At 41.7% G+C, this 25,700-nt stretch overlaps 1 protein-coding gene across 2 annotated transcripts in view; it reads left to right on the top strand.

The window, feature by feature from the left end:
• Positions 1 to 801: 801 nt before the first annotated feature.
• The window catches only part of LOC112570507, a 37,975-nt gene continuing 13,076 nt past the window's right edge, over positions 802 to 25,700 (top strand). Inside the window, exons 1-13 of one of the 2 annotated variants that reach the window (XM_025248960.1) lie at positions 802 to 939; positions 1,103 to 1,195; positions 3,958 to 4,133; positions 4,691 to 4,764; positions 5,666 to 5,820; positions 6,127 to 6,279; positions 7,841 to 8,098; positions 9,715 to 9,852; positions 14,274 to 14,426; positions 16,177 to 16,434; positions 16,746 to 16,867; positions 18,448 to 18,544; positions 19,884 to 20,045. In XM_025248960.1, coding sequence (XP_025104745.1) covers positions 4,700 to 4,764; positions 5,666 to 5,820; positions 6,127 to 6,279; positions 7,841 to 8,098; positions 9,715 to 9,852; positions 14,274 to 14,426; positions 16,177 to 16,434; positions 16,746 to 16,867; positions 18,448 to 18,544; positions 19,884 to 20,045 — 1,561 coding nt within the window. In that variant the 5' untranslated portion in view covers positions 802 to 939; positions 1,103 to 1,195; positions 3,958 to 4,133; positions 4,691 to 4,699. Of the gene's footprint in view, positions 940 to 992; positions 1,196 to 3,957; positions 4,134 to 4,690; positions 4,765 to 5,665; positions 5,821 to 6,126; positions 6,280 to 7,840; positions 8,099 to 9,714; positions 9,853 to 10,170; positions 10,324 to 14,273; positions 14,427 to 16,176; positions 16,435 to 16,745; positions 16,868 to 18,447; positions 18,545 to 19,883; positions 20,046 to 25,700 lie in introns of those variants that run through there. The other variant, XM_025248961.1, reaches the window with a different exon arrangement.

Raw genomic sequence — 25,700 nt, 5'->3', positions numbered from 1 at the left:
GTGATCGACGACAAACTCACTTTTAACACCAACACAGAGGTTATTCACAAGAAATGTCAACATAATTGTACTGTTTACAAAAACACCGTTCCTTGAATGTCAACAAAAAGGTTTTAAGTTATTTTTATAGATGTTTTCTTGAGTCTGTGTTGACATTTGGATTTTTATGTTGGTATGGAGGATTGAGAGCTAGTAATAGGAATGTGTTAGATAGAGTTGTGAGTGTGAGCGGGAAGGTGATTGGGGAGAAACAGGAGTGTCTGAGTAAGTTGTATGAAGACGAGTAGAATGGAAAGCGAGAGTGATTGTGAAAGATATACACATGTGTTAGCACAGTATTAGAATCTTCTTCCGTCCAAGAGACGTTTTAATGTTCCAAGAGCGTCCACTGCCCGTTCCAGGAATAGCTTCATAAATAAGTCTGTTGTCTTGCTTAACAAGTGTTGTAAGTATTTGTGGGTGTGGGTGTGTGGGTGTGTGTTTTTGTGAAAATAGTTTTAGTGATGTTTCTGTCTTATTTAGATGGGTTATTTACATGGATGTAGGTGTTTGTGTTAGATGATAGTTTAGTGGTTTGAGTGGAATTAAGTTTTTATTATAAGCCAGTTGTTTCACTACGTCTTTCAATTTCTCCTCGTTGAGATAATAAAGTTGAATTGAATTGAGAGAGTAAACTGAGGAAGGAAATGTGTTTTATAATTATACATTTATGTGCGTGCCTGTCTGTATATATTTGTGTGTTTCTGTGATTAAGTGTTCAGTAAGGGGAAGACAGGGAATTCACTCCGGTATTTTCTGTAGGCAGGTTGCCCAGTCCATTGTGTTCTGCGGTGATGATGTTTTCACTGTCGTCCACGTCTGTTGACACCTGGCCTGCTGCCTGACCTCACTGACCTGTAGACACGTGAACATCATGCATTGGAGCCTCCTGTACTTTAGGTATGTGTGGGGAGGGGCTTGTATACTCATGTGAGCATCGCTGCCTTCATTCCTGTACTTCATGTATGTGTGGGGGAGGGGCTTGCACGCTCATGTTGCCAGCATCGCTGCTGTCGTTGGTTCTTCACTCGCTCCTGGTATATCTCTCTCTCCGCACGTGCAGACTACCAGCAGTTGTCAACCTCTCCTCATCTCAGACGCTGCTTTCCTCGGGACATCCTGCCACTAACATCATTCTCACAAAGACCATCTCCGGGTGAGTTATTTTAATCATGGTGTGTTTAATCTGCGGTTATAATTAATTTACTCACATTGTTTTGTATGTAAATGTCAGTTATTTTGTAACTGTCTTTTCAATCTCAAGGTGACTTTACTTAGTCTCCGGGTTTTATCTGAAGAGGATTTATTTTAGAGACTCTATTGTCGACCTAAAGACATTTTGTTATTTTATGTTTGACCTATGGGTGAGATACTTAAATCACTGTGTGTTTAAAGTAAACGTAGGTAAGTTATTTGTGTCACGAAGCTTCTTCCACATTAAGTTCGGTTAGTACATGTACACGGCATGTCCCCGTCAAAGGTCGCCTGTTACCTGAGCAAAAGGAAATAGTTACAAGAGGTCGCCAGCAAGTCATCCACACCTGGGGCCGTAGTCACATCGCACCGCCATTTTCCTCGTCGCTAACCTCTAGCCCCCCGAGAGCTGGCCGGTCGCCAGGCGAGCGCCACGCGTGCGAGACATGTCCCCCGTGTGACCGCAGGTCAGCAATCGGGCCGTCCACACCCCGACCTTGAGGGAATACCTAGGAACTCCACGTGTGCGCATGTGCGAACCAACTTCTACACACTTGGGTTTTCCTCAACAATCGGAGGACAGTTTAACATCGTTGCTGTATGACACGAACAGAAATCTTCGCAGAAACAGAATATTTCGCGATCAAACTAATCCCATTGATTCACGGGATGGTTTAGCCCTCTATCAACGATTAAGATTTCGATGTCGTGACATCCTGGAGATTGTCGATGACATACAAGCGGACTTAGTCATTGCAAATCGGGGGCGCAGTGTCACACCTACACGACTTTTTATATGGCGGCATATTATCTTCGTCTCTCTTCCCTTCTATTGTATGACATAAACATAGACATGTGTGGCCTATTTCACCTGAATTCTAACGGTACAAATAAACAAAGGTGTGCAGTACCACTTGTCATTTTATCTACAGACAGGGACTTCGTACGCTTTACTCACAAACACTCGGTTCTTGTCAGTCATTAAGACGCCTGCTAGTCACTGTCATGACACTGATCTTGTTGCCTTCTCAAATACTATTTGTAACAAAAACTGAAAATTACGGAAACATTTTAAATGGACTTTACTAGAACATAATACTGTATATACCATACACACAAAATGCAGCGTATTTCAGCTTGTCGTCAAGAGCGATGTGAACAGACGTTAAACTGTCCTCCTGCGATTGTTGGGGAAAACCCGCGCGTGTCCTACAAGTTGGTTCGCGCATGCGCACACGTGGAGTTCCCTAGGTATTCCCTCAAGGTCGGGGTGTGGAGGGCCCGATTGCTGACCTGCGGTCACACGGGGGACATGTCTCACACGCTTGGCGCTCGCCTGGCGACCGGCCAGCTCGGGGGGCTAGAGGTTAGCGACGAGGAAAATGGCGGCGCGATGTGACTACGGCCCCATGGCTAGGTGTGGACTGTAAGGCGGGTACTGTTAGTGGACACAGTGGCCAGTAGTGACCACCCGGAGCCAGTAGAAATCCGCTGGGCTGGTGCAGGTTTAATAGCCGGGTGGCGACCACTAGGGTCTGTTGAGACAGGAGAGAGCTTCCGGTACTGTTAGAGTGAGCGGATGACCTCCGGACACTATCACAAGCCACGTGGGTCAGTGCGTGATTCTTGGCGGCTTTACAATGTTTTCTTATACAAAGAGGCTTGATTTCTGTCTCTGACACATTCCTGAATATCTTTGTACATGCATTTTATTATCCTCTATAATTTATATGCATGCTTGGTTTTGATAACTCGGGTAGTAATATTGCTTGTTGCACATTATTGTAGGCTTTCTGACGGTCTATGAATGCCACTTATAGCTTCACATTCTGGGATAATTGGTTCTCTCCTGCCACATAGAATGTGAAAATAGGATATACCGACAAAAACCTGCTTGTGTTTCATTGTTCCTGTCAAGGCTTCCTTCCTCTAAGAAACAGACTTAAACTTAACAAATGCAGTTTCATGTACAAAATACTAACGGGTAAACAGTATTCCAGACTGTCTTTACTATTTTCCTCCAAGAACACTAGAATTTCTCCAAAACTTAGTATTTCCATTTCTAGGTTAGACCTTTTTAAATCAAGTTTGAAAAACTCAGGGAGCGTGCTGTGGAACAGCTTCCCTCTCCATCTTACGCAAATGACTTTCATGAACTCCTACCTAAGCAAATTCAAGAAAATTAGATGAGGCCTCTAGAGATACTTTCTAACTCTATGAAATCTTGTAAAGATACGTTTTTTTCGTAACCACCACTTTTGTACATATTCAGCTTCCACTTACCTCACCTTATTCTCATAGTACTTATAACTACTTCATTTAGTTCTCTCCCTGTAAAGGGCGGGGGCTAAATGGAAAATGTATTTTCTTACTTACTTTACCTCTCATTAATAAGGAATTACCATTGTCATTGTCATTTAATTGGCTGCTTTCTGTCCACTGGGTTAATATTTTATTTAGAGAGCATGTAAATACTTTTCCTAAATGTATTAGTAAGAGAGATACCTCGGTAGTTACCTGACTGGTTGTTGTCACCTTTGTTGTATAGTGGATAGTAATAGACTGAGTTCATTCCTTGGGTCATAGCATTGAACAGTTTAGCAAGGGCGTAATAACCGGGGATGCAGCTTTTAATATATTATTGACAATACCATCTGGGCCTGCTGATTAACATTTTTTAACTAATTGCCTCTTTGACCTTTTCTGTGATCTGATTGTCCACAGGTTGAACATACAGGTGCATTGGACTACTGGTACTTTCACAAGGGTTATCTTGACCATCCACATCCATCATCCCTTTATTTAGCATTGTTTGGAAGTGCTTTACCCACCCTCTTCACTGATTTGGTCCACTACAGGCTGTCTTCTGTATCTCCTCATCACCTCCCAGAACTCCTTTGGTTTGTTGACTGCATTTTCTAGACTTGATTTTTAATTGATTGAAGTTTTGTTTCTTTACTGTTAGCAGAGTTCTATCAGCTTTTCTTTCTCTGCTAGAAGCTGTTCTGTCTTCCTGTATTTTCTTCTTTCTACACTTTCTTAGACACTACTAGTCACTTTTTGTCTTTACACACTTAATGAAATAATGTATCAAAGGGAGAAGCATATCTACTGTGTTGTAACAAATTACCGTTTCAATTATTTATTAGCTTCCTATCCCTTGAATAGGCTGTCTTTCCTACATACCTTTGTTGATTGATATTTGCTGTCACCTTTGACACTGTGTCTGTTGTACTTCATGTGTTCATGCATTTCAGACACACTAACCTAGTTTTAGTCTTAAGCTTTGAGTGATCGCTTCCATTTGAGTATGTTTCTGCGAATTATATTTGCCAATTATTTTATTAGGGCATTTTTTTTATTTTAAGTAGTAAATATTTTGCTGATTTAAATTAATATAATAAATACTATACGAGAAAGACTCACTCAGCTTCTCTTTGTTGCATGTGCTTAACAGGTGGATACAATGCTGCAATTCATCTTAATTATCCTGTGGGCGTGTCCTTGTGTCCCGACGAAGGAGACAGGAAGGTAAACCGTGTTGACTCTTCTTGACTTTTGGCTTACAATACATGTAAAGGGTTTGACAATCAGCTTTTTATGTAGTCAGTAACAAAATGAAATACGTGATCGTTTGTCAGTCGTCTAAATAATATGTAATAATGACAAACATTAAAGTAAGAATTGTTGTTTTAGTGACATGTTTCACCATAGTCTATTGTCTCACACTGCCGGCTTCACTTCCCGGAGTGTCCGGTCTTTCTGTTTGTTTTTATGTATGTTAACATTGAATGTCTTACTTGAGGTCTCGTGTGATGTCTGATGTGCTATGTAATGGTAGCACTGGCAGACAAGCAATTTCATGAAAAGGATTAATGAAGATGTGTTGTAGTGTGTGATATTGAGGGCATACAGTCGCCATCCAAATGTCTAATGAGCATCAGTCCCTGAGGTGTAACAAAGTATTTCAAACTGCAGTAGTTGGGGCGCTAGTGAGGTGGTCCTGCACAGGTCAACTCCTTGACGTTCGTGAGTCAGTTCTTCCTCTGGCAACACTGGCATCGACCCCCCTCTAAGGTACCTTGAAGGACAGATTTTGACAAGGAGTCGTGTCGGGTCACGTGGCCAGACCTCACCAGCTCACGTGACTTGAGTATTGCAAGAAGAGCTTCCTGCTGTCCTACGAGTGCTGCAACAGAGATTCGTACCAAGTCATCATTTGTATGTTCCCTTATTGGTCTCCAAGAAAAAACTTAAAACAAACACCACACACAGAGACACACACACACACACATCTGATGTGGGTAACTTTGACGTAATGGATCTGAGGAGGTGCTAGTTTTTAGGGGGAGTGTAGCGGGTGTGTTAAAAAGAAACAAAAGTAAATAATTAACATTGAATTAATAATAATTTTCAAAAGTACAAATTCTAGATGCCAAGGCGAAGCCTGCGATGAAAGGACCTGGCACAATGTAAACTGCACGACAGACGACGACTGCAACCAGCCCCACGCCGCGTGCTTTCAACACCTGTGTCGGTGTGAAGCTGGCTACTTCTACACAACGCCTTACGATATTTGCTCTGGCAGTGAGTAGACAATGGTTCTGTGTGGTGTGCTTGACCGCAAGGAACTCGAAATTTGTTGTCGGCTTGTTACAGTTAGGGACAAAAGGGCTTTTCTATGATTTTCGCATTCTTAAAGGAATAAATTGTAAAACAACATAGTCGCATTTAGACAGACTGAATAAAAGGACGAAAGAATGGTGGGCCGAAAAAAATTAGAAATTTATTCACTTGGTTATGGATGTTGTTCGAAATGCATTAAAATGTAGAACAATTGACTTCGACTTAAACAGTCTGTAAATAATTGCTGACCACAGTTGCTTATATTAGCTTGCAGCACAGGCGAGTTGCAGGACAACTTTACAGAGTATCATGACAGCGCTCTACGACGACACTACCTTGATCGCTTGGATGGACTCAGTCTGGAAGACTGCAAGGACAGGTGCCAGGCTGACAAGCGTTGCCTCACCTTCGATTTCAGAGGTTAGTATGGGGAAAAGCCTTGAAACATTGGTATACTAACATGATGTTAGAGATGGCAGGTGACTTTGTCCTCTAGAACTGCTAAAGTCTGCTTCACGTGTCCTGCGCTGTGTTCTATTAATAGCACGCTCTATCCAGAAAATCAACGGAAACCTCGTAAAAAATGGGAACAATGTTGAAATATGTTGTCTGTGTATATTTTTACCATTAGTACACGCCTACATAAAGACTAAACAAACATTTAGGAGCAAACTTAACGCGCCATAATCTACAAACATGTTTGAATGCAAAAGATACTGAATACATTTAGTGAGGATAAAACAAAGTGTGTGAAATTGAATGAATTATAAAATTGCTAATGTCCTAATTAATACTTGATAGTTGCTTGCTTTCTTTAGGAAGAAAGTGTAAAGGTAAAATCACAGTGAACCCACGACTATCTAGTTATTACTGCAGTGAGTGTGAATGTACTACACCACATATACAGAGATAAACTCCTGTGTTTACTACAGACTTCCACTTTAATTAGGACTGAATACAAGTCAGAAATGGAAGAATAGCTCAATCGTCCACCAATGAACTTGTTTTCTTTGGTGTACTGGCCTGAAATGATGCTCCAACATTTGAAGGTGCGCTAGCATAAAGACATACATAACAATGGTATGAGCAATACTGACACAGTCCACATCATGCTTGTCCTTTGTTCACCACTCCTTTCTCCCTCCTTGTCCTCCTCTGCTGACTACCATCATTCTCAGTTCTTGTTCTCTAATTTCTCCTTGCCTTTCCTACATTTGATTTTATGAGTCGTCAGTCGTGTCCATCCTTCTGTATCTTTGCTGTCCTTGTCTCCTTCTGTCAATCGCTAAGACCAGGCTACTTAGGAGCGTGAGTATGACCTATGCACAACACACATTTATTATTATTATTTATTCTTATTTTAGCCACCTTGCAACTAACGTTTGTCTATCTTGGCACTCCTTGCATACAGTTGTTGTTGCATGAACATTGAATGACAAGTGGTTTAGGTAAACAACAAACAAGTATCGTGACTTTTTAAAAGTCTTTAACTCAAATACAACGATCTAGAAATATTTAGAACTTGGAGAGTGGTTATCTTGTCACACTTATATCATATTTATGAAGAGAACACGATCTGGGAAACTACACTGTCATTTGTGGGAAAGTGGATTGTCATCGCTAATGATAGATAAGTGCCAGACCTCCTCAGCTCGCCCTGCAGCTCTGACACTGACAACAAGACATCCAGGACTCTAGCATCAGGACCATGGACTGACTAAACTGGGGGAGCACAGCAGGAATGGAGAAAACAATCCACTTTATAATTATTGTCAAACTAGTGTGTGACAGGCATGCTGCTAGCAGGACAACAGTAAACAATAACAAATATACAACTACGTACCGCGCCTTTTGCTGAACACGTTAAAGTAATAGAATAACCTTTAGTGAAATGTTCACATAACTTGCTTTCACTCTTTTTTGTTCAAAATGTTTTGCATCATGTTTAGTTATGTCTCTGTCTCTCTACCTTCTGTGCCAGCCCATGGAGGTCTGTGTCGGCTTCATAATGTCACCGCTCATGAGTCTCCCTCACACTGGTATCCTAAGACGAGTGAAGGCTGGACCCACTACCAGAGATCCTGCAACTCCACTTTGGCCACACACCATACCTGGTACAACTTACTGTGTAACACCAAAGTAGATTGTCCAGACCCGAACAGCGATTGTTTGTCACACAGATGCCGATGTCATTCAGGATTACACTTCAATGAAACTGAGAAAAAGTGTGTTATTACAAGTAAGTGAGAAGCAGTAGAATTATGAGTAGTACTCAGCTTGTCCCACACGTTGTCTACCGTCAGTTTGTGTGTTTCTTACAGTAAAGATACTCTAGTAAGTTGTTTACAGTAATTATTTTCATCAAACAACTGTCATCTCAATGTTGACATAATATTTCGGATTTACAAAGTTTAGCATTCACTGTTTATTCATGTTCACGAGCTAATGTTTTTCTTCCTTTCTAATAATTGTAAGATGGCGGTGAACCTCAGATACATTGGGTTCATGCACTAGACCACCACAGAGGGGAATGTCTCGATGAAGAACATTCCAGCTGCCACTACCCCATATCTTTGTTGTCTACTTGTCACGACCACGTCACACACTGACGTCACCGCCTCATACGTGGTGTTCACTCGCATTCGAAGAACTCAAAACACAACGATCTGTCCATGGGCTTCTCGTCTAATCTTTACTAAAATAGCCCGCTGTCGACTTTGTCATAAGGTGTCTTTTCTTTTGGCTCTTACTTATCCTGTCTCTTGGTGGATAGATGACAACAGGTCGTATACACAGAGAAAGCAAAATAAAGACTAAGACCTAGAATGAGGTTACACAAACTTTTCTCAAAACTAACTCAAATAGACAAGATATTCATCATCCCCTGTCACTCATCAATATCATCCCACAGTACATTTCTAACTCAAGCAGTCTTGCCACTCGGGAACTCGGTCCAGAATACAAATGGCCTCCCTGATCATTTGTAGGAAGCTTGAAAACACTTACTGTTACTGTCCACAGTGTCACTGAGACGCACGGAGAAAGACAAAATCTCTGCGTCAGGAACGCTCCCACTCAATCCACGGCGATGTTCACTTACACACTTCCTAAACACACTAAGATACACATTCCACCCGGATCTCCGTAGTTGGCACACACACACACACTCCAAGCTTACTATTCCGAACGCTGGGGTCGCGGAACAACACTTCAGGACGTCGACGGACTGAACTCCGCCCTGGACGCCCGACACACGACGCAACTGGAGGACTCACTCTTTCCCACTTGGCCCTGGACAACACCTTCGTCTAGGCCTTGCCGTCGTTAGGGACTTCACCTGCACACTTAGTTCACCTTAGTGGGTCCCTCGGTAGTTCCTTGGTTACGCAAGCAACTTACTACAATTATTCCCGGTCCCTGTAACCACACGTACAGCAAGACCTTCTCTCCCAAGTCCGCCGCCCGATTTGTCTATCTGCCGTCTGCTCTCTTTCAATTTCTTTTCTCTCTACGTAAGATCTAAAATTGCGTCATATTATGACGTCGGCTATGACACCAAACCACGACCCAGCAACTTCGCTCACACACGTGTAAGGGTGATAATCCCTGCTTACCTTTTCCTAACACTACTCTACGTGAAAGTCGTTACTAACTGTCACTTTATTACTTTATAGAAAAAAAAACCTGATTGCAAAGGTGAGAGGAGGAAGTGGCTATGAAGATGAGGAGGCAGAAGTGACATTAAGGAGGAGAAATAAGAATATGTACATATGGCAGTCAGATACTTATAAAATAGAGCTAGAATTGCTGGGTGGCTAGTGTTACCGGCGGTCAGCAAGTATCACTGTCTTGTAGACGAGCTAAAGAAGTGGCACAATAAAAGCTGCACGACAGACGACGACTGCAACCAGCCCCACGCCGCGTGCTATCAACATCTGTGTCGGTGTGAAGCTGGCTACTTCTACACAACACCTTACGATATTTGCTCTGGCAGTGAGTAGACAATGGTTCTGTGTGGTGTGCTTGACCGCAAGGAACTCGGAATTTGTTGTCGGCTTGTTACAGTTAGGGACGGAAGGGCTTTTCTGTGATTTTCGCATTCTTAAAGGAATAAATTGTAAAACAACATAGCCGCATTTAGATAGACTGAATAAAAGGAAGAAAGCATGAAAGGAAACACGTGGGCCGAACAAAAATTAGAAATTTATTCACTTGATTATGGATGTTGTTGGAAATGCGTCAAAATGTAGAACAATTAACTTCAACTTAAACAGTCTGTAAATAATTGCTTACCACAGTTGTTTACATTAGCTTGCAGCACAGGCGAGTTGCAGGACAGCTTTACAGAGTATCCTGACAGCGCTCTACGTGAAAACCACCTTGCTAGTTGGGATGGACTCAGTCTGGAAGACTGCAAGGACAGGTGCCAGGCTGTCACGCGTTGCCTCACCTTTGATTTCAAAGGTTAGTATGGGGAAAAATCCTTGAAACATTGGTATACTAACATGATCTTAGAGATGGCAGGTGACTGTGAGGTCTAGAACTTGTAAAGTCTGATTCACATGTCCTGCTCTGTGTTCTATTAATAGCAAGCTTCATCAAGAAAATCAACGGAAAACCGTAAAAAATGGGAACAATGTTGTAATATTTTGTCTGTGTATATTTTTACCATTAGTACACTGTCACAGACAGGTGACATGATGAATGAAAGAAATGAAGGATGCACGGAATTGTAGTGAGCAGGTATTGTGCCAGCAAAACGGGTTGCACGGGCCGGTTGAATGTGAGCTAGTTTTTGCGAGAGAATGTTCTAGATTCTAGAAGAGTTAGGAATAAGAATTTATAGCGAGCAGTCGCCAACCTTCGCCTTCATTGCAAAGAGAGACTGGAAGTGCCGAGACACTGTAAGTGGAAGAAAGGCGGGGCTGGACTACACAGGTAGTCGGCCATTATCAAGATAGCAGAAACGAGAGCTCTGTTCAAGAGGAAGCGTCTACGTTAGCTACAGCGCCGTCGACCCTACAGCCGACGTGGGAACCTTGGATGCCCGTCCCCCAGAGGAGGCACCTGACTGAGAGACTTCGACGGGGAGCCACGAGAGTTGCACTGTTTCCCCCAGGGGAGGTGTCCATCTCCCGTGGACATAACCGAACACTGACCCGAGAGTCAGTGCTCAGCCACGACTTGCGAAAGTGTGCATCGTACCGACCTTTCCAGGACGACTTCAGTGAACGATTCAATTTATGTGGAAGCAACAAGAAAACTGTTGTCTCTGGATTTACTTTCGAGGAACGTCAACTCTCAGACCGTGAGTAAAAGACTGGGTTTATGGCGACTGCCGCTATCTGACTTTATATGGGAAAAAATTGACATTTTTTTTTTTGATTCAGAGGAGAGTATGTGCAGTGGAGGGTGAATGTGGGGACTTGAAGTTTTCTTTAAGAAAAATGTTTAGTGTGCTGCATAATAGTTTTATTAAATTTTGACAGGGCCTGTGTAGATTAAGTGTTGTCTTTGTTTAAGAATTCGCACATGTCACAGCTGACTGTGTGAGTGTGTGTACAGGTGTACAAGTTCAGTTTGTGTGTGACATACATGCCTACATAAAGACTAAGAAAAACATTTAGGAGCAAACTTAACGCGCCATAATCTACAAACATTTTTGAATGAAAAAGGTACTGAATACATTTAGTTAGGATAAAACAAAGTGTGTGAAATTGCATGGATTATAAAATTGCTAATGTGCTAATTAATACTTGATAGTTGCTTGCTTTCTGTAGGAAGAAAGTGTAAAGGTAAAATCACAGTGAACCCACGACTATCTAGTTATTACTGCAGTGAGTGTGAATGTACTACACCACATATACAGAGATAAACTCCTGTGTTTACAGACTTCCACTTTCATTACGACTGAATACAAGTCAGAAATGGAAGAATAGCTCAATCGTCCACCATTGAACTTGTTTTCTTTGGTGTACTGGCCTGAAATGATGCTCCAACATTTGCAGGTGCACTAGCATAAAGACATACATAACAATGGTATGAACCGAGGCTAATATCAATTACTACCTGCACAGTTTGTGGTACTCAGCCCTCCACACAATGACTTACTTTGACTTCTTCAGGTCACGGAATGTTTACTTCGTGTGCAGCTAAACAATACAACTCTTCTATTCTACCTCCGCACCTGTCCATCATGCAATCTGTTCACTTTGCACTGAAGACACACCTCACCTTGAGCAATACTAACACAGTCCACATCATGCTTGTCCTTTGTCAACCACTTCTTTCTCCCTCCTCGTCCTGCTCTGCTGACTACCGACACTCTCAGCTCTTGTTCTCTGATTTCTCCTCACCCTTCCTACATTAGTTTTTGAGTCATCAGTCGTGTTCATCCTTCTGACCCTTTGCTGTCTGTGTCTACTGTCAATCGCTAAGACCAGGCTACTTAGGAACGTCAGTATGAGCTATGCACATCACACATTTATTATTAATATTATTTATTCTTACTTTAGCCACCTTGCAACTAACGTTTGTCTATCTTGGCACTCCTTGCAAACAGTTGTTGTTGCATGAACATTGAATGACAAGTGGTTTAGGTAAACAACAAACAAGTATCGTGACTTTTTTAAAGTCTTTAACTCAAATACAGCGATCTAGAAATATTTAGAACTTGGAGAGTGGCTATCTTGTCACACTTATATCATATTTATAAAGAGAACACGATCTGGGAAACTACACTGTCATCTGTGGGAAGATGTCTTGTCATCGCTAATGATAGATAAGTGCCAGACCTCCTCAGCTCGCCCTGCAGCTCTGACACTGACAACAAGACATCCAGGACTCTAGCATCAGGACCATGGACTGACTAAACTGGGGGAGCACAGCAGGAATGGAGAAAACAATCCACTTTATAATTATTGTCAAACTAGTGTGTGACAGGCAATCTCCTAGCAAGACAACAGTAAACAATCACAAATATACAACTACGTACCGCGCCTTTTGCTGAAAAGCTTTCAGTAACAGAATAACCTTTAGTGAAATGTTCACATAACTTGCTTTCACTCTTCTGTGTTCAAAATGTTTTGCATCATGTTCACTTATGTCTCTGTCTCTACCTTCCTGTGCCAGCCATGGAAGGTCAGTGTCGGCTTCATAATGTCACCGCTCATGAGTCTCCCTCACACTGGTATCCTAAGACGAGTGAAGGCTGGACCCACTACCAGAGATCCTGCAACTCCACTTTGGCCACACACCATACCTGGTACAACTTACTGTGTAACACCAAAGTAGATTGTCCAGACCTAAACAGCGATTGTTTGTCACACAGATGTCTGTGTGGTTCACGCTTCAAGTTTAATGAAACAAAGAAGGAGTGTGTTGTTACAGGTAAGTGAGAAGCAGTAGAATTATGAGTAGTACTCAGCTTGTCCCACACGTTGTCTACCGTCGGTTTGTCTGTTTCTTACAGTAAAGATACTCTAGTAAGTTGTTTACAGTAATTATTTTCATCAAACAACTGTCATCTCAATGTTTACATAATATTTGGGATTTACAAAGTTTAGCTTTCACTGTTTATTTATGTCCACGAGCTAATGGTTTTCTTCCTTTCTAATAATCTTAAGATGGCAATGAACCTCAGATACATTGGGTTAAGGGTTAATGCACTAGACCACCACAGAGAGGAATGTATGGATGATGAACATTCCAGCTGCCACTATCCCATATCTTTGTTGTCTACCTGAAAGTCGTTACTAACTGTCACTTTATTATTTTATATAAAAAAAACTGATTGTAAAGATTAGAGGAGGAAGTGGCTTTGATGCTGAGGAAGCAGAAGTGTCATTAAAGAGGAGTAATAAGAATGTGTACACGTGGCAGTCAGATTCTCGTAGACATAGAGCTAGAATTGGGAATGGCTAGTGTTACCGGCGGTCAGCAAGTATCACTGTCTTGTAGGCGAGCTGAGCAAGTGGCACAATGTAAACTGCACGACAGACGACGACTGCAACCAGACCCACGCCGCGTGCTATCAACATCTGTGTCGGTGTGAAGCTGGCAACTTCTACACAACACCTTACGATATTTGCTCTGGCAGTGAGTAGACAATGGTTCTGTGTGGTGTGCTTGACAGCAAGAAACTCGTCTTTGTTGTCGGCTTGTTACAGTTAGGGACGAAAGAGCTTTTCTATGATTTTCGCATTCTTAAAGGAATAAATTGTAAAACAACATAGCCGCATATAGATATACTGAATAGAAGGAAGAAAGCATAAAAGAAAACACGTGGGCCAAAAAAAAATTAGAAATGTATTCACTTGATTATGGATGTTGTTGGAAATGCGTCAAAATGTAGAACAATTAACTTCAACTTAAACAGTCTGTAAATAATTGCTTACCACAGTTGTTTACATTAGCTTGCAGCACAGACGAGTTGCAGGACAGCTTTACAGAGTATCCTGACAGCGCTCTACGACGACACTACCTTGATCGCTTGGATGGACTCAGTCTGGAAGACTGCAAGGACAGGTGCCAGGCTGACAAGCGTTGCCTCACCTTCGATTTCAGAGGTTAGTATGGGGAAAAGCCTTGAAACATTGGTATACTAACATGAACTTAGAGATGGCAGGTGACTGTGCACTCTAGAACTGCTAAAGTCTGCTTCACGTGTCCTGCGCTGTGTTCTATTAATAGCACGCTCTATCCAGAAAATCAACGGAAACCTCGTAAAAAATGGGAACACTGTTGAAATATGTTGCTGTGTATATTTTTATCATTAGTAGACGCCTACATAAAGACTACAACAAACATTTAGGAGCATACTTAACGCGCCGTAATCTACAAACATGTTTGAATGCAAAAGATACTGAATACAGTTAGTTAGGATAAAACAAAGTGTGTGAAATTGAATGGATCATAAAATTGCTAATGTGCTAATTAATACTTGATAGTTGCTTGCTTTCTCTAGGAAGAAAGTGTAAAGGTAAAATCACAGTGAACCCACGACTATCTAGTTATTACTGCAGTGAGTGTCAGTGTACTACACCACATATACAGAGATAAACTCCTGTGTTTACTACAGACTTCCACTTTCATTAGGACTGAATACAAGTCAGAAATGGAAGAATAGCTCAATCATCCACCAATGAACTTGTTTTCTTTGATGTACTGGCCTGAAATGATGCTCCAACATTTGCAGTTGCACTAGCATAAAGACATACATAACAATGGTATGAACCGATGCTAATATCAATTGCTACCTGAACAGTCTGTGGTACTCAGCCCTCCACACAATGACTTACTTTGACTTCTTCAGGTCACGGAATGTTTACTTCGTGTGCAGCTAAACAATACAACTCTCTATTCTACCTCCGCACCTGTCCATCATGCAATCTGTTCACTTTGCACTGAAGACACACCTCACCTTGAGCAATACTGACACAGTCCACATCATGCTTGTCCTTTGTTAACCACTCCTTTCTCCCTCCTCGTCCTCCTCTGCTGACTACCGACACTCTCAGCTCTTGTTCTCTAATTTCTCCTTGCCTTTCCTACATTAGTTTTTGAGTCATCAGTCGTGTTCATCTTTCTGTTCCTTTGCTGTCTGTGTCTTCTGTCAATCGCTAAGACCAGGCTACTTAGGAGCGTGAGTATGAGCTATGCACATCACACATTTATTATTAATATTATTTATTTTTACTTTAGCCACCTTGCAACTAACGTTTGTCTATCTTGGCACTCCTTGCAAACAGTTGTTGTTGCATGAACATTGAATGACAAGTGGTTTAGGTAAACAACAAACAAGTATCGTGACTTTTTTAAAGTCTTTAACTCTAATACAGCGATCTAGAAATATATAGAACTCGGAGAGTGGCTGTCTTGTCACACTTATCTTATATTTATAAAGAGAACACGATCTAGGAAACTACACTGTCATCTGTGGGAAGATGTCTTGTCATCGCTAATGATAGATAAGTGCCAGACCTCCTCAGCTCGCCCTGCAGCTCTGACACTGACAACAAGACATCCAGGACTCTAGCATCAGGACCATGGACTGACAAAACTGGGGGAGCACAGCAGGAATGGAGAAAACAATCCACTTTATAATTATTGTCAAACTAGTGTGTGACAGGCATGCTGCTAGCAAGACAACAGTAAACAATCACAAATATACAACTACGTACCGCGCCTTTTGCTGAAAACCTTGTAGTAACAGAATAACCTTTAGTGAAATGTTCACATAACTTGCTTTCACTCTTCTGTGTTCAAAATGTTTTGCATCATGTTCAGTTATGTCTCTGTCTCTACCTTCTGTGCCAGTCCATGGAGGTCAGTGTCGGCTTCATAATGTCACCGCTCATGAGTCTCCCTCACACTGGTATCCTAAGACGAGTGAAGGCTGGACCCACTACCAGAGATCCTGCAACTCCACTTTGGCCACACACCATAACTGGTACAACTTACTGTGTAACACCAAAGAGGATTGTCCAGACCCGAACAGCGATTGTTTATCACACAGATGTCTGTGTCGTTCAGGCTTCAAGTTCAATAAAACCAGGAATAAGTGTCGTGTTACATGTAAGTGAGAAGCAGTAGAATAATGAGTAGTACTCAGCTTGTCCCCACACGTTGTCTACCGTCAGTTTGTGTGTTTCTTACAGTTGTTACCGGCGGTCAGCAAGTAGGACTGTCTTGTATCAGAGCAGTGTGAACTGTGTACTGCATGCACATATAAACAGTCTTTTCCTTGACTGTTGTCTGATTAGCTATTGAAGTTGTCATGGTTATTACCCTACTTATCCTCGATTGTTCCCGTCATTGTACGAAGTTCCACTGCGCCCTTTATAACAATTCATTACGAGCGGAATGATTTGTTTGTGTACAAATAGGGTCATGTGCAGACTGGAACGACAAAGGAGCAAAGAGTGGTGTCTACACCGTTCAGCCAATAAACAAGAGAATATTTGTGACAGTGTGGTGTGATATGGACACTGCGGGCGGCGGCTGGCTGGTACGTGTGGTCGTGTTTGTTAGTGTGTACGACTCAGGTAGCATCTCTCCTGCACACTGTATCCTTTTTGCGACACCACTTATACCCAGGGTCACATCCTTACAGCTCATAGTATCCACGAATAATTTTTCTTTGACATCTTTCGACATTTTCAACACGAAGCAGGAGAGGATGCTTGTCCACCTTCTGTTTCCAACAGTTTGTCTATCTCGCTGGTAGACTCCGTGGGTTGAGGGTGGTTGTAGACAGGCCTACATCTAGTGTGTTGGTGTGCGTGTGTCGGTTGTTTGTAGTCGCATGCTTTAACCCCTTGCATCCATTCCTGCTTCATGATCAGCGACTGTAGGTTTGATAAGGAGTTGAAAAAATGCTTTTAGTAATCGCGGCGTGTATCATGCATTTGTTATGTTGATTATGTTGCCATATAATTGATCACAGCTACTTGATGTCACACATTTACAGCCAGGAAAGTGTACATTGTGTTCACATGACTGTCACTATATGGTACACTATACATTACACTATATACTACACTAAATACTACACTGTATACTTCACTATATACTACACTGTATACTACACTATAGACTACACTGTATACTACACTATACACTACACTGTATACTACACTATATACTATATACTACACTATATACTACACCAGTTGTTCTCAAAGTATTTCGGACCGCGGACCACTTTACTTAAGTAAAAAATATGGCGGACCACCAAGGTCTAAAAATCACTCTGTACTATGAATTTCAAATTTAAATTGCCGCATTTGTTTCATTACAATTCAAAATTAAATGTCCTTTTGTGACAGTAGTATAGTAATAAGTGGACATAAAACTACCTCGTTATTTGTAATTAAAATGTTAATGCGAGGAATGCATCACTTTAAACATCACTTTGCTAACATATGACGACTGCAGCCGCGGACCACCTGACTTATGCCCACGGACCACTAGTGGTCCGCGGACCACACTTTGAGAACCACTGTACTACACTATGCACTACACTGTATACTACACTATATACTACACTGTATACTACACTATATACTACACTGTATACTACACTGTATACTACACTATACACTACACTATATACTACACTATATACTACACTGTATACTACACTGTATACTACACTATACACTATATACTACACTATACACTACACTATATACTACACTATATACTACACTGTATACTACACTATACACTATATACTACACTATACACTACACTATATACTACACTATAGACTACACTATATACTACACTATATACTACACTATAGACTACACTATATACTACACTATATACTACACTATAGACTACACTATAGACTACACTATAGACTACACTGTATACTATTATACCATGCTCACATAGTGTATCGTAACCATGAAGTGTTGACAGTATAATCATGATCACAGCTAATAAAGTTGTAAGCTGTTATATTTTATCAATTATGACTCATCCTTTGTCAACTCATTAAACTGTGATTAGTGTTGAATCCTGTCGACATGCTGCGCTTTGTTACCATAGTAACGACCTGTGAACTTGTGTCATGTGCAGGTCTTCCAGAGACGTCGCGACTTCACAGTTGACTTCAACCGGAGCTGGACAGAATATGAAAACGGGTTTGGTAAACTCTCTGGAGACTTCTGGCTGGGTAAGATGTTGGACATATCTCTTTCATTCTCTGGCATTACTCTTTACTCCTGCATAACTGTAACCTCAACATTTGTCTTTACATTCAAAGTCAGGCTGTAGTCAGTATTGTGTTTTATTGTGTTGTTTGTGTGATGTATACTGGTTAATACAAAGGTTGCTGTTTCTGTTGTTCTATTATATTTTTATTCTACGATGCTTATTGCTCACTATTTTGTGTACTATTTCCTTAGCTTGTTTGCTGTGATAATGATGGTACTAGTAATGGAATGAATGGATGGCTGATGATCCTGTAGATGTAGTGTCTAAGTTGCCAAAGTCTCAAATAGAAAGAAACACGAGGGTTGCGAGGAAATACATCCCTGCGGTTTGTTTTTGTTGTTTGTTTTTTTTTAATTTCTTTTATTTTTTTTCTGTAGAATTATCTGATTGTAGGGTATGGATAGGTTCAGAACTTTATTAATTCACAGTAGCTAAAACATTTCGTGTAGCTGTATTACAGTCTATAATTTTGTGTTGTTGTGAATAAGGATATAGTGTGTAAAAATGTCCTTCAACCAATCTATTTATCTATATTTGTCTACATCTAGTCTGTGAGAATGGTCTTATAACCACCTGTGTATATGTGTCACGATCATAGTTTCATAATATTTTAAAGCTATATCGCTCTGTGTGTAAATAAAACTCTATATATCTGAGTTTGCACGTATATGTGTGTCTGTGTGTATTGACACCTTACCACCTAGTCTGTGTGTCTGTGTACTGACACCTTACCACCTAGTCTGTGTTGCTGTCTTCTCTGTGTCCTACACTAGACCGGCAAACTCTCCTTTTCCTTCTCAGGTCACACTGCTTGACATGTCCTCCCTCTCCTCGCCTTGTAAATACAAATACTTCCTTAAAACCTTTCTCTTTCAGAAATATATTTTCCAATCAGGAGTACAGCTCTACCCACTAATTAATTCTTCCTCCAGTGCTGGTGTTATCTGTTGTACAGTTTATGTTCATGTATGCTTTCTGATGTTTTTCCTAATGTTTCTGTATGGTTGACTGTACATTTGTTATTGTTTGTATACAGCGCATTGACCTCGTACTTACATGGAGAATACACTTTATTATTGGTAGTAATAACAACAGCGCTAAAACCTCAGTAAGTTTGTGATTTACCTTTTTGTCATCTGAAGTCTAGTAGTAATGTCAACATGTTTATAGCATCGTAGTACAGGTAATGACCAGCGACATGTCTGTGGTAATGTGAGAGCTCTTGAGCAAGATCAACACAAATATTTCACTGCTGGACTTATCTGTTGACATGAGGTCATTGTCTTGTCTTGTCTCAGGGCTGTTCACGCTTGGCAAACTGGTATATACTGAATTTGTTCGCTTGAGAGTGGACATCATAGATAGGAGTGGACAACGTCGCTACGCTGAGTACAAGTTCTTGATGCGCGGTGCTGAGGATGACTACAAACTTGGCGTGTTCGACTACTCGGGTGACGCAGGTACGTACGTGACCACTGAACAGTAAGAAAGAGTGAGACGCAGGTTAGCTGGCAGGCTGGCTGTCTGGCTGGTTAACAAATAAGTGGATGACTACAGTTGTGAGTGTGTGGCTTTGCGTGCATGTGTGCGAGGGTTTCTTTCTTGTCTGAGGTGGGTTTGGTTTTTTTTTGCGTTCTTGGGAGCTTCTGACCGTTTTCTTGAGGGTTATATTGTGAAGTCCTGACCAGACTTGTTTGAAGAGTAATTTAATTATGTAAAATCATGTTTAGTAAGCTTTAGTCATTGTGTTGTTTTTAATCTGTGTTGTGTCTGTCAGGCTTTCACTGGATGCAAATTATTAATTGTGAAATTGTGAAATGTGAGCCGCCACGACGAAATGAGTCAAGTCGGAAATCTGAGATTTTACAAATTGCATATTTTCCAAATGTACAGGGTTTAGCTCTTTATTTGATACAAAGTTATTCTTCTAGTCCTGAAATCGACTTATAAAGGTTTGAAGCGTGGAAGTCCGGTGGTCCCCTTATTGATAAAAGCGGGTTCAAAGATTTTCAGCAAACCCACCATGTTTCTCCTTAGCATCGGACACTTTTCATTGTTGACACTGTGCTACACTCTGCATGATGATAACATACGGCGCGCTACATCATTTCAGGTAATAAACATACATAGACATGAACATGTGTGTGCTTTTAGAACCTTCACCTTAGCAAAATAAACAGAAATGGAAGACAACTGTCATTTGCTGTCTCCCCAAGTCATGACCGTTGACCTGCGCCAGTCCCACAATGCCACACCAGTACCGTTCTAACATACGGAGCAAATCTTTCATCTTGCCGCGCTGTTTCTCACACTTTGACCTACAGGACAGTGAGACCTTTCACCTTTGACTTGGGTGTTGGTGGAATTAGAAATTCTGATATCTGTCTCTCCATTCCTCAAGTTAGGTGACGGAGGGCTCGTGTTGTCACGTGATGTAAGAGGTCAGGTGTGGAAGCGACAACCTAAGACCCCCATGGCTTATCAGCGTGATTTAAAAATCTCCAGCATCAAGATAAGAACAGAACACATACAAGTACATCCGAGAAATGTTTGGCATACTGTTATCAAATCAAATCAAATCAAATCAAAAATCAAATCAGACTTTATTGTCTGTCGAGGAGACCCAGGACGGAAATTTGTCTTCGCTCACAAGGGCAGGAATACATACTCATACAGACATTTAACACACAGTTAGGAGTAAAGGTTAGGAGTAAAAAAGTGTAGATTGCACCAGTCCATCAAAGCAGTTTATGTTTATCCTAACAACAAACCTTGGGTGACCAAGGGCCTAAAAGCAGTGCTTAACAAACAGAAACATGTGTTCTTCACGGGTTCTGCCCACGACAGAAAATTGGTACATAGAGAGGTCAGTGATGCTGTCCGTTGGGTCAAGGTGAAGCACAAGTCAAAACTCGAGTCTCAGTTTGCTACAGGTAACATCCGAGTAGCTTGGCAGGGACTCAACAACATGGCCAATATAGACGATCGAGTCAGGGGTCGAAAGCCAAAAATCTCGATCTCAGGCGTTGAGAGTACGGCCATGCCTAATGCTCGGAATGCTTTCTTTGCTCGTTTCGAGTCTCATGACTTCTCAGTGCAAATGAAAGATATGCGTAGTTCTCTTCACCCTGTACAGAAGGCTGAGGTTTGTGATGAATAGTTTGTGGAGCTGTTCAGCGAGTGAATTTATTCGCAAGGCCTCCAGTCCGATGGTATTTGTGGCAGAACATTACGTTCCTGTGCACACCAAATATTTGTCAACATGTGTTTTCAGCGCTCTATGATTGTGTAGAGGGCGGGTAGTCCGCATTGTTGCTAAGTTTTGGCGGGACTAGTTTTGGCGCACACCTGCTGACTGCTTCTGCCTTTGTTTGAGTGCTGGACGTTGTTTGTCGTCACATACGCTACCCCCTCCCCCCCACACCAACACTCGGTTCCATCTTTGGCCGCTGAGACCAGGATGGAGTGTCACAGAGAGGTGCACAATGGTTGCAGAGGACGACAGCACGGCAGAGGCTCTACGAGTATATACTAGTTATTCCGCTTTCAGTAGTTTGCCGGTGGACCAACGAGTGTCGACGAGATTGAAAGAGAAGTCGAGTTAGCTCTCGCCATAAACCTGATGTCTCAGAATGCGGCTCGTGGTGACATCTTGAGCTCGCTGGAGGGACCTGCCAGACGTCGAGTGTTGATGCTTCCGCATGACGCAATGGATACGCCTAGAAAGATCTTGGGTGTCCTAGTGGAGACGTACGGCGAACGGAAAGATGTCGACATCATTGCCAGTTTCTACAATTACCGACAGCGAAGTGATGAGGCGGTCGACGTCGCGATGCTCCAGAATTTGCAGGCGAAAGCGAACGGCCAGTTTGATAAGGGACTTAGAAATAGCCATGTTCAAAGCGAAACGTCCAGACATCTCGCTGACCACGAGTCCTCTTCTGTTGCCGACCTTCTAAGACCGCACGGCGTGTAGAGAGAGAGGAGGGCAATGATGACAGGGAGGATGAAATAGATCGCCTAACCGCACGAATCAGACAGTTGTAAATGGAGACGGGCCTTCCCAACCTCAAGCAGTGCACAACAAAGTAATGTCCCCCCACCCGCACCACACGACCGGCGGCACTTGTGTGCTATTGGTGCGAACGAGAGGGGCACCGGGAGGCTGATTGTCAACACAACAAAAATATTTGCGACGACAGCAGGCGAGACAACTAGACAGTCAGCGAGCCTGCCCTCCCCCAAACAGCGAGGTAGAAGGCGGCGAGTAGCGTCGAAGCGGCCGCGATTAACAACATCTCTGAGGACTGCAGCCCGACCGGTCAGGGAAAGTGACTGCCCCCGTCGTCTGTAACAGGATGACAGGGAAATAAAGTGTAGCTGGCCTGACTGGAAAGTGTCCGGAGGAGGTTGTAATTCATGGGAGTTGGGTGATGGCGTTGCTCGACACCGGCAGTGAGGTAACGACGGTCACTGACGACTGGGCACGAGGGCACATACAGGACTTACAGCTAAAGCATCTCCCTATCTCCTTGCGAGGGACCGGCGGAGCAGAGGTACCATACTCAGGAGTGGCGGTGGTGGACATGTTTTCGGCCAGTGTCTGAGGACGCTCCTATCCTGGTGGTCAAGGACCTTGCCCCGTAAGCAGGGAGCACCGATAGCGCCGCTAAAGGTACGATATCCCTTTCGTCACGATAGCGCGGGAAAATTCGCAAGCAGGGACCGCCGATAGCCGGCTATCGTAGCTCTATGGCTAATGGAGCCTCACCCTCCGTTAGCTCGCTTATCGTACCGAAAGCACAAGATGGCGACTGGATGTTCGGGACCGTATTCGACGCTGTTTGCGCCGCGAACGTGTTTTTCGGGACAGGAATCCTCCCTGGACCGGTACAACGACCAAGAACTTTACCAGAAATATAAATTTAAAAGACACGATGGTTTAGAACTGACAAATGACATTGCAGCAGCAATCGAATCCTCGAATCACGTGCGTCGCTTTCTCCACGTTACAGGTACTGAATAAATCAGTTATTAATCTTGCTGAATAAAACTTGTTCAGCTTGTTGTCTATTTGATTTTAGCCATGATTAGTTGCTTTTTAAATGATATTTTAAATTTGAAAAAGGCAAAATTACATCCTAGCTTAGGTATTGTGCAGACTAACATGACTGTAATGTGACAGTCAAACCTTCTAGTTTTTACATAGGATTTGCATTGTGTGAAGAGAGTTTGGTGGTGTTGAGGCTTTTGTACCTGTAACCCAAAAATTTTTAGTTTGCAACTGCTAAATACCTGTTGCAGGTGTGTGTGTGTGTTGAGACTTTGTACTGTCACCCACATTTTTTCATTGTTGGCTTTGCATCTCACTTCAGAATATGTGTTGCAGGTGTGTGAGTTTGTGTGTGTTGAGGCTTTGTACTGTACACAAATTTTATTTTGCATTTGCATCTCACTGCTAAATACCTGTTGCAGGGTGTGTGTTGTGTTGAATTGCTTGTAATGTAACCCACTTTTTTTTTGCATTGCATCTCACTTCTGAATACCTGTTACAGGTGAGTGTGTGTGTGTGTGTTGAGACTAGTACTGTAACCCACATTTTTTTTAATTTCGCATTGCATCTCACTTCAGAAATATGTGTTGGCAGGTGTTATGAGTTTGTGTGTGTTGATGCTTTGTACTGTAACCCACATTTTTTAGTTTGGCATTGCATCTCACTTTTGAGTAGCTGTTGCAGGGGGGGGGGGTGTTGACTTTGTACTGTCACCCACATTTTTTTAACTGTATACAGATCCACTCTAATATACAAAAATGCATACACTGGCAGTATTGCTAGTTTTAATTATCATTTTTCTCTTTGTCTAGCTGCTTATTTAGCGTTTAGCAGCCCAGACTTCTAGTTTGAGATTTAATTTCTAGTTCATTTGGCTTATAATAGACTGCTTTTTGGTCTTTGAAATGTTATATCATGAGCTTGTTGCTCTGTATCTCCTTTGTCTGGCTGTCTTTCTTTTTCATTCTAAGGGTTTTCCAGTTGTCCAGGGTGTTGGTTGACGGATAGAAGTTTGTCAAACGATTTGAAGGGAACTTGAATATTCTGTGGCAGAGCAAAGAAAAATATGTAGTAAATGATGGTTGCAAGAGTGGCAATTAGATTTCTGCATATACATCAATAGCATTCTAAAGAAAAGTGATGTTATCCACAAACTGATTTAGTGTAAAGGTCAGAAAATTATCAATCCTGCAAAAATGGACAGAAATATCATTTAAATGTGGATATATATATTTGTGTGTGGATGCAATTATTCACTTTTCATTTTGCTTTTGTTTTAAAATGTGTTTGATTGTAACTGTTTGAGAGTAAAATAAATTTCACTATGTAAATTTTAAGACATTGTGTATTGTTGAGATGGCAACATGTTGCACACAAACTTCAGAACAGCAGCATTCTGCGCGCCAAAGTTCACAATAGAGCCACCGTAAAACATGAAATTATTCAGCCTGCTTACCTCCTGTGAATCTGGACCATTCACTGGAATAAAAAACATGTTTTAAAAATTGTACTTCATTTAATGAACAAGCATATAGCTGATGTATAAACAATAAAAAGAAAAGTAAATAATGGTTGCATTTGAGGCAAGATTAAACCAACCCATTTCAACCTGTGGTGCTGTGTCCCCAGTTACCAAGAATGTAAACGTGTAATATTAACAATTATAAGCGTGATTTAAAACATCCAACGCATACAATATGTTTCACTGCTCCCCTCCCTACATCCAGCTGATTTGCAAAAACATAATCACATTTTCTATTATAATTTCATAAAAAATATAAATAAAAATAATAATTATTCTGTCATTTACTGTTTATATACTTTTTTAGCCAGATTAATGTGTCACTTACCTCCAATACCACTGATCAGGGTAGGTGTTATTGCCAAATATCGCAGCAACAAGCCTCTTCATATTCAGAGGTGGTGTGCATTCCTTGTCTCCAACTGTTTTATTTGCCTCGTTTTTTTTTTGTTTTTTTTTTCTAAAGCCTTGTCTATTTTTGTAGAATCCATTTATTCTTTTATTTCTGGTACAGAACAGCCACCCTGCTTGCCAACACCT

This window comes from Pomacea canaliculata, linkage group LG8, assembly GCF_003073045.1.
Source record: "Pomacea canaliculata isolate SZHN2017 linkage group LG8, ASM307304v1, whole genome shotgun sequence".
Classification (NCBI taxonomy): Eukaryota; Metazoa; Mollusca; class Gastropoda; order Architaenioglossa; family Ampullariidae; genus Pomacea; species Pomacea canaliculata.
The sequence above is the reverse complement of the archived record's forward strand: the minus strand, read 5'-3'. Positions and strand labels throughout refer to the sequence as shown.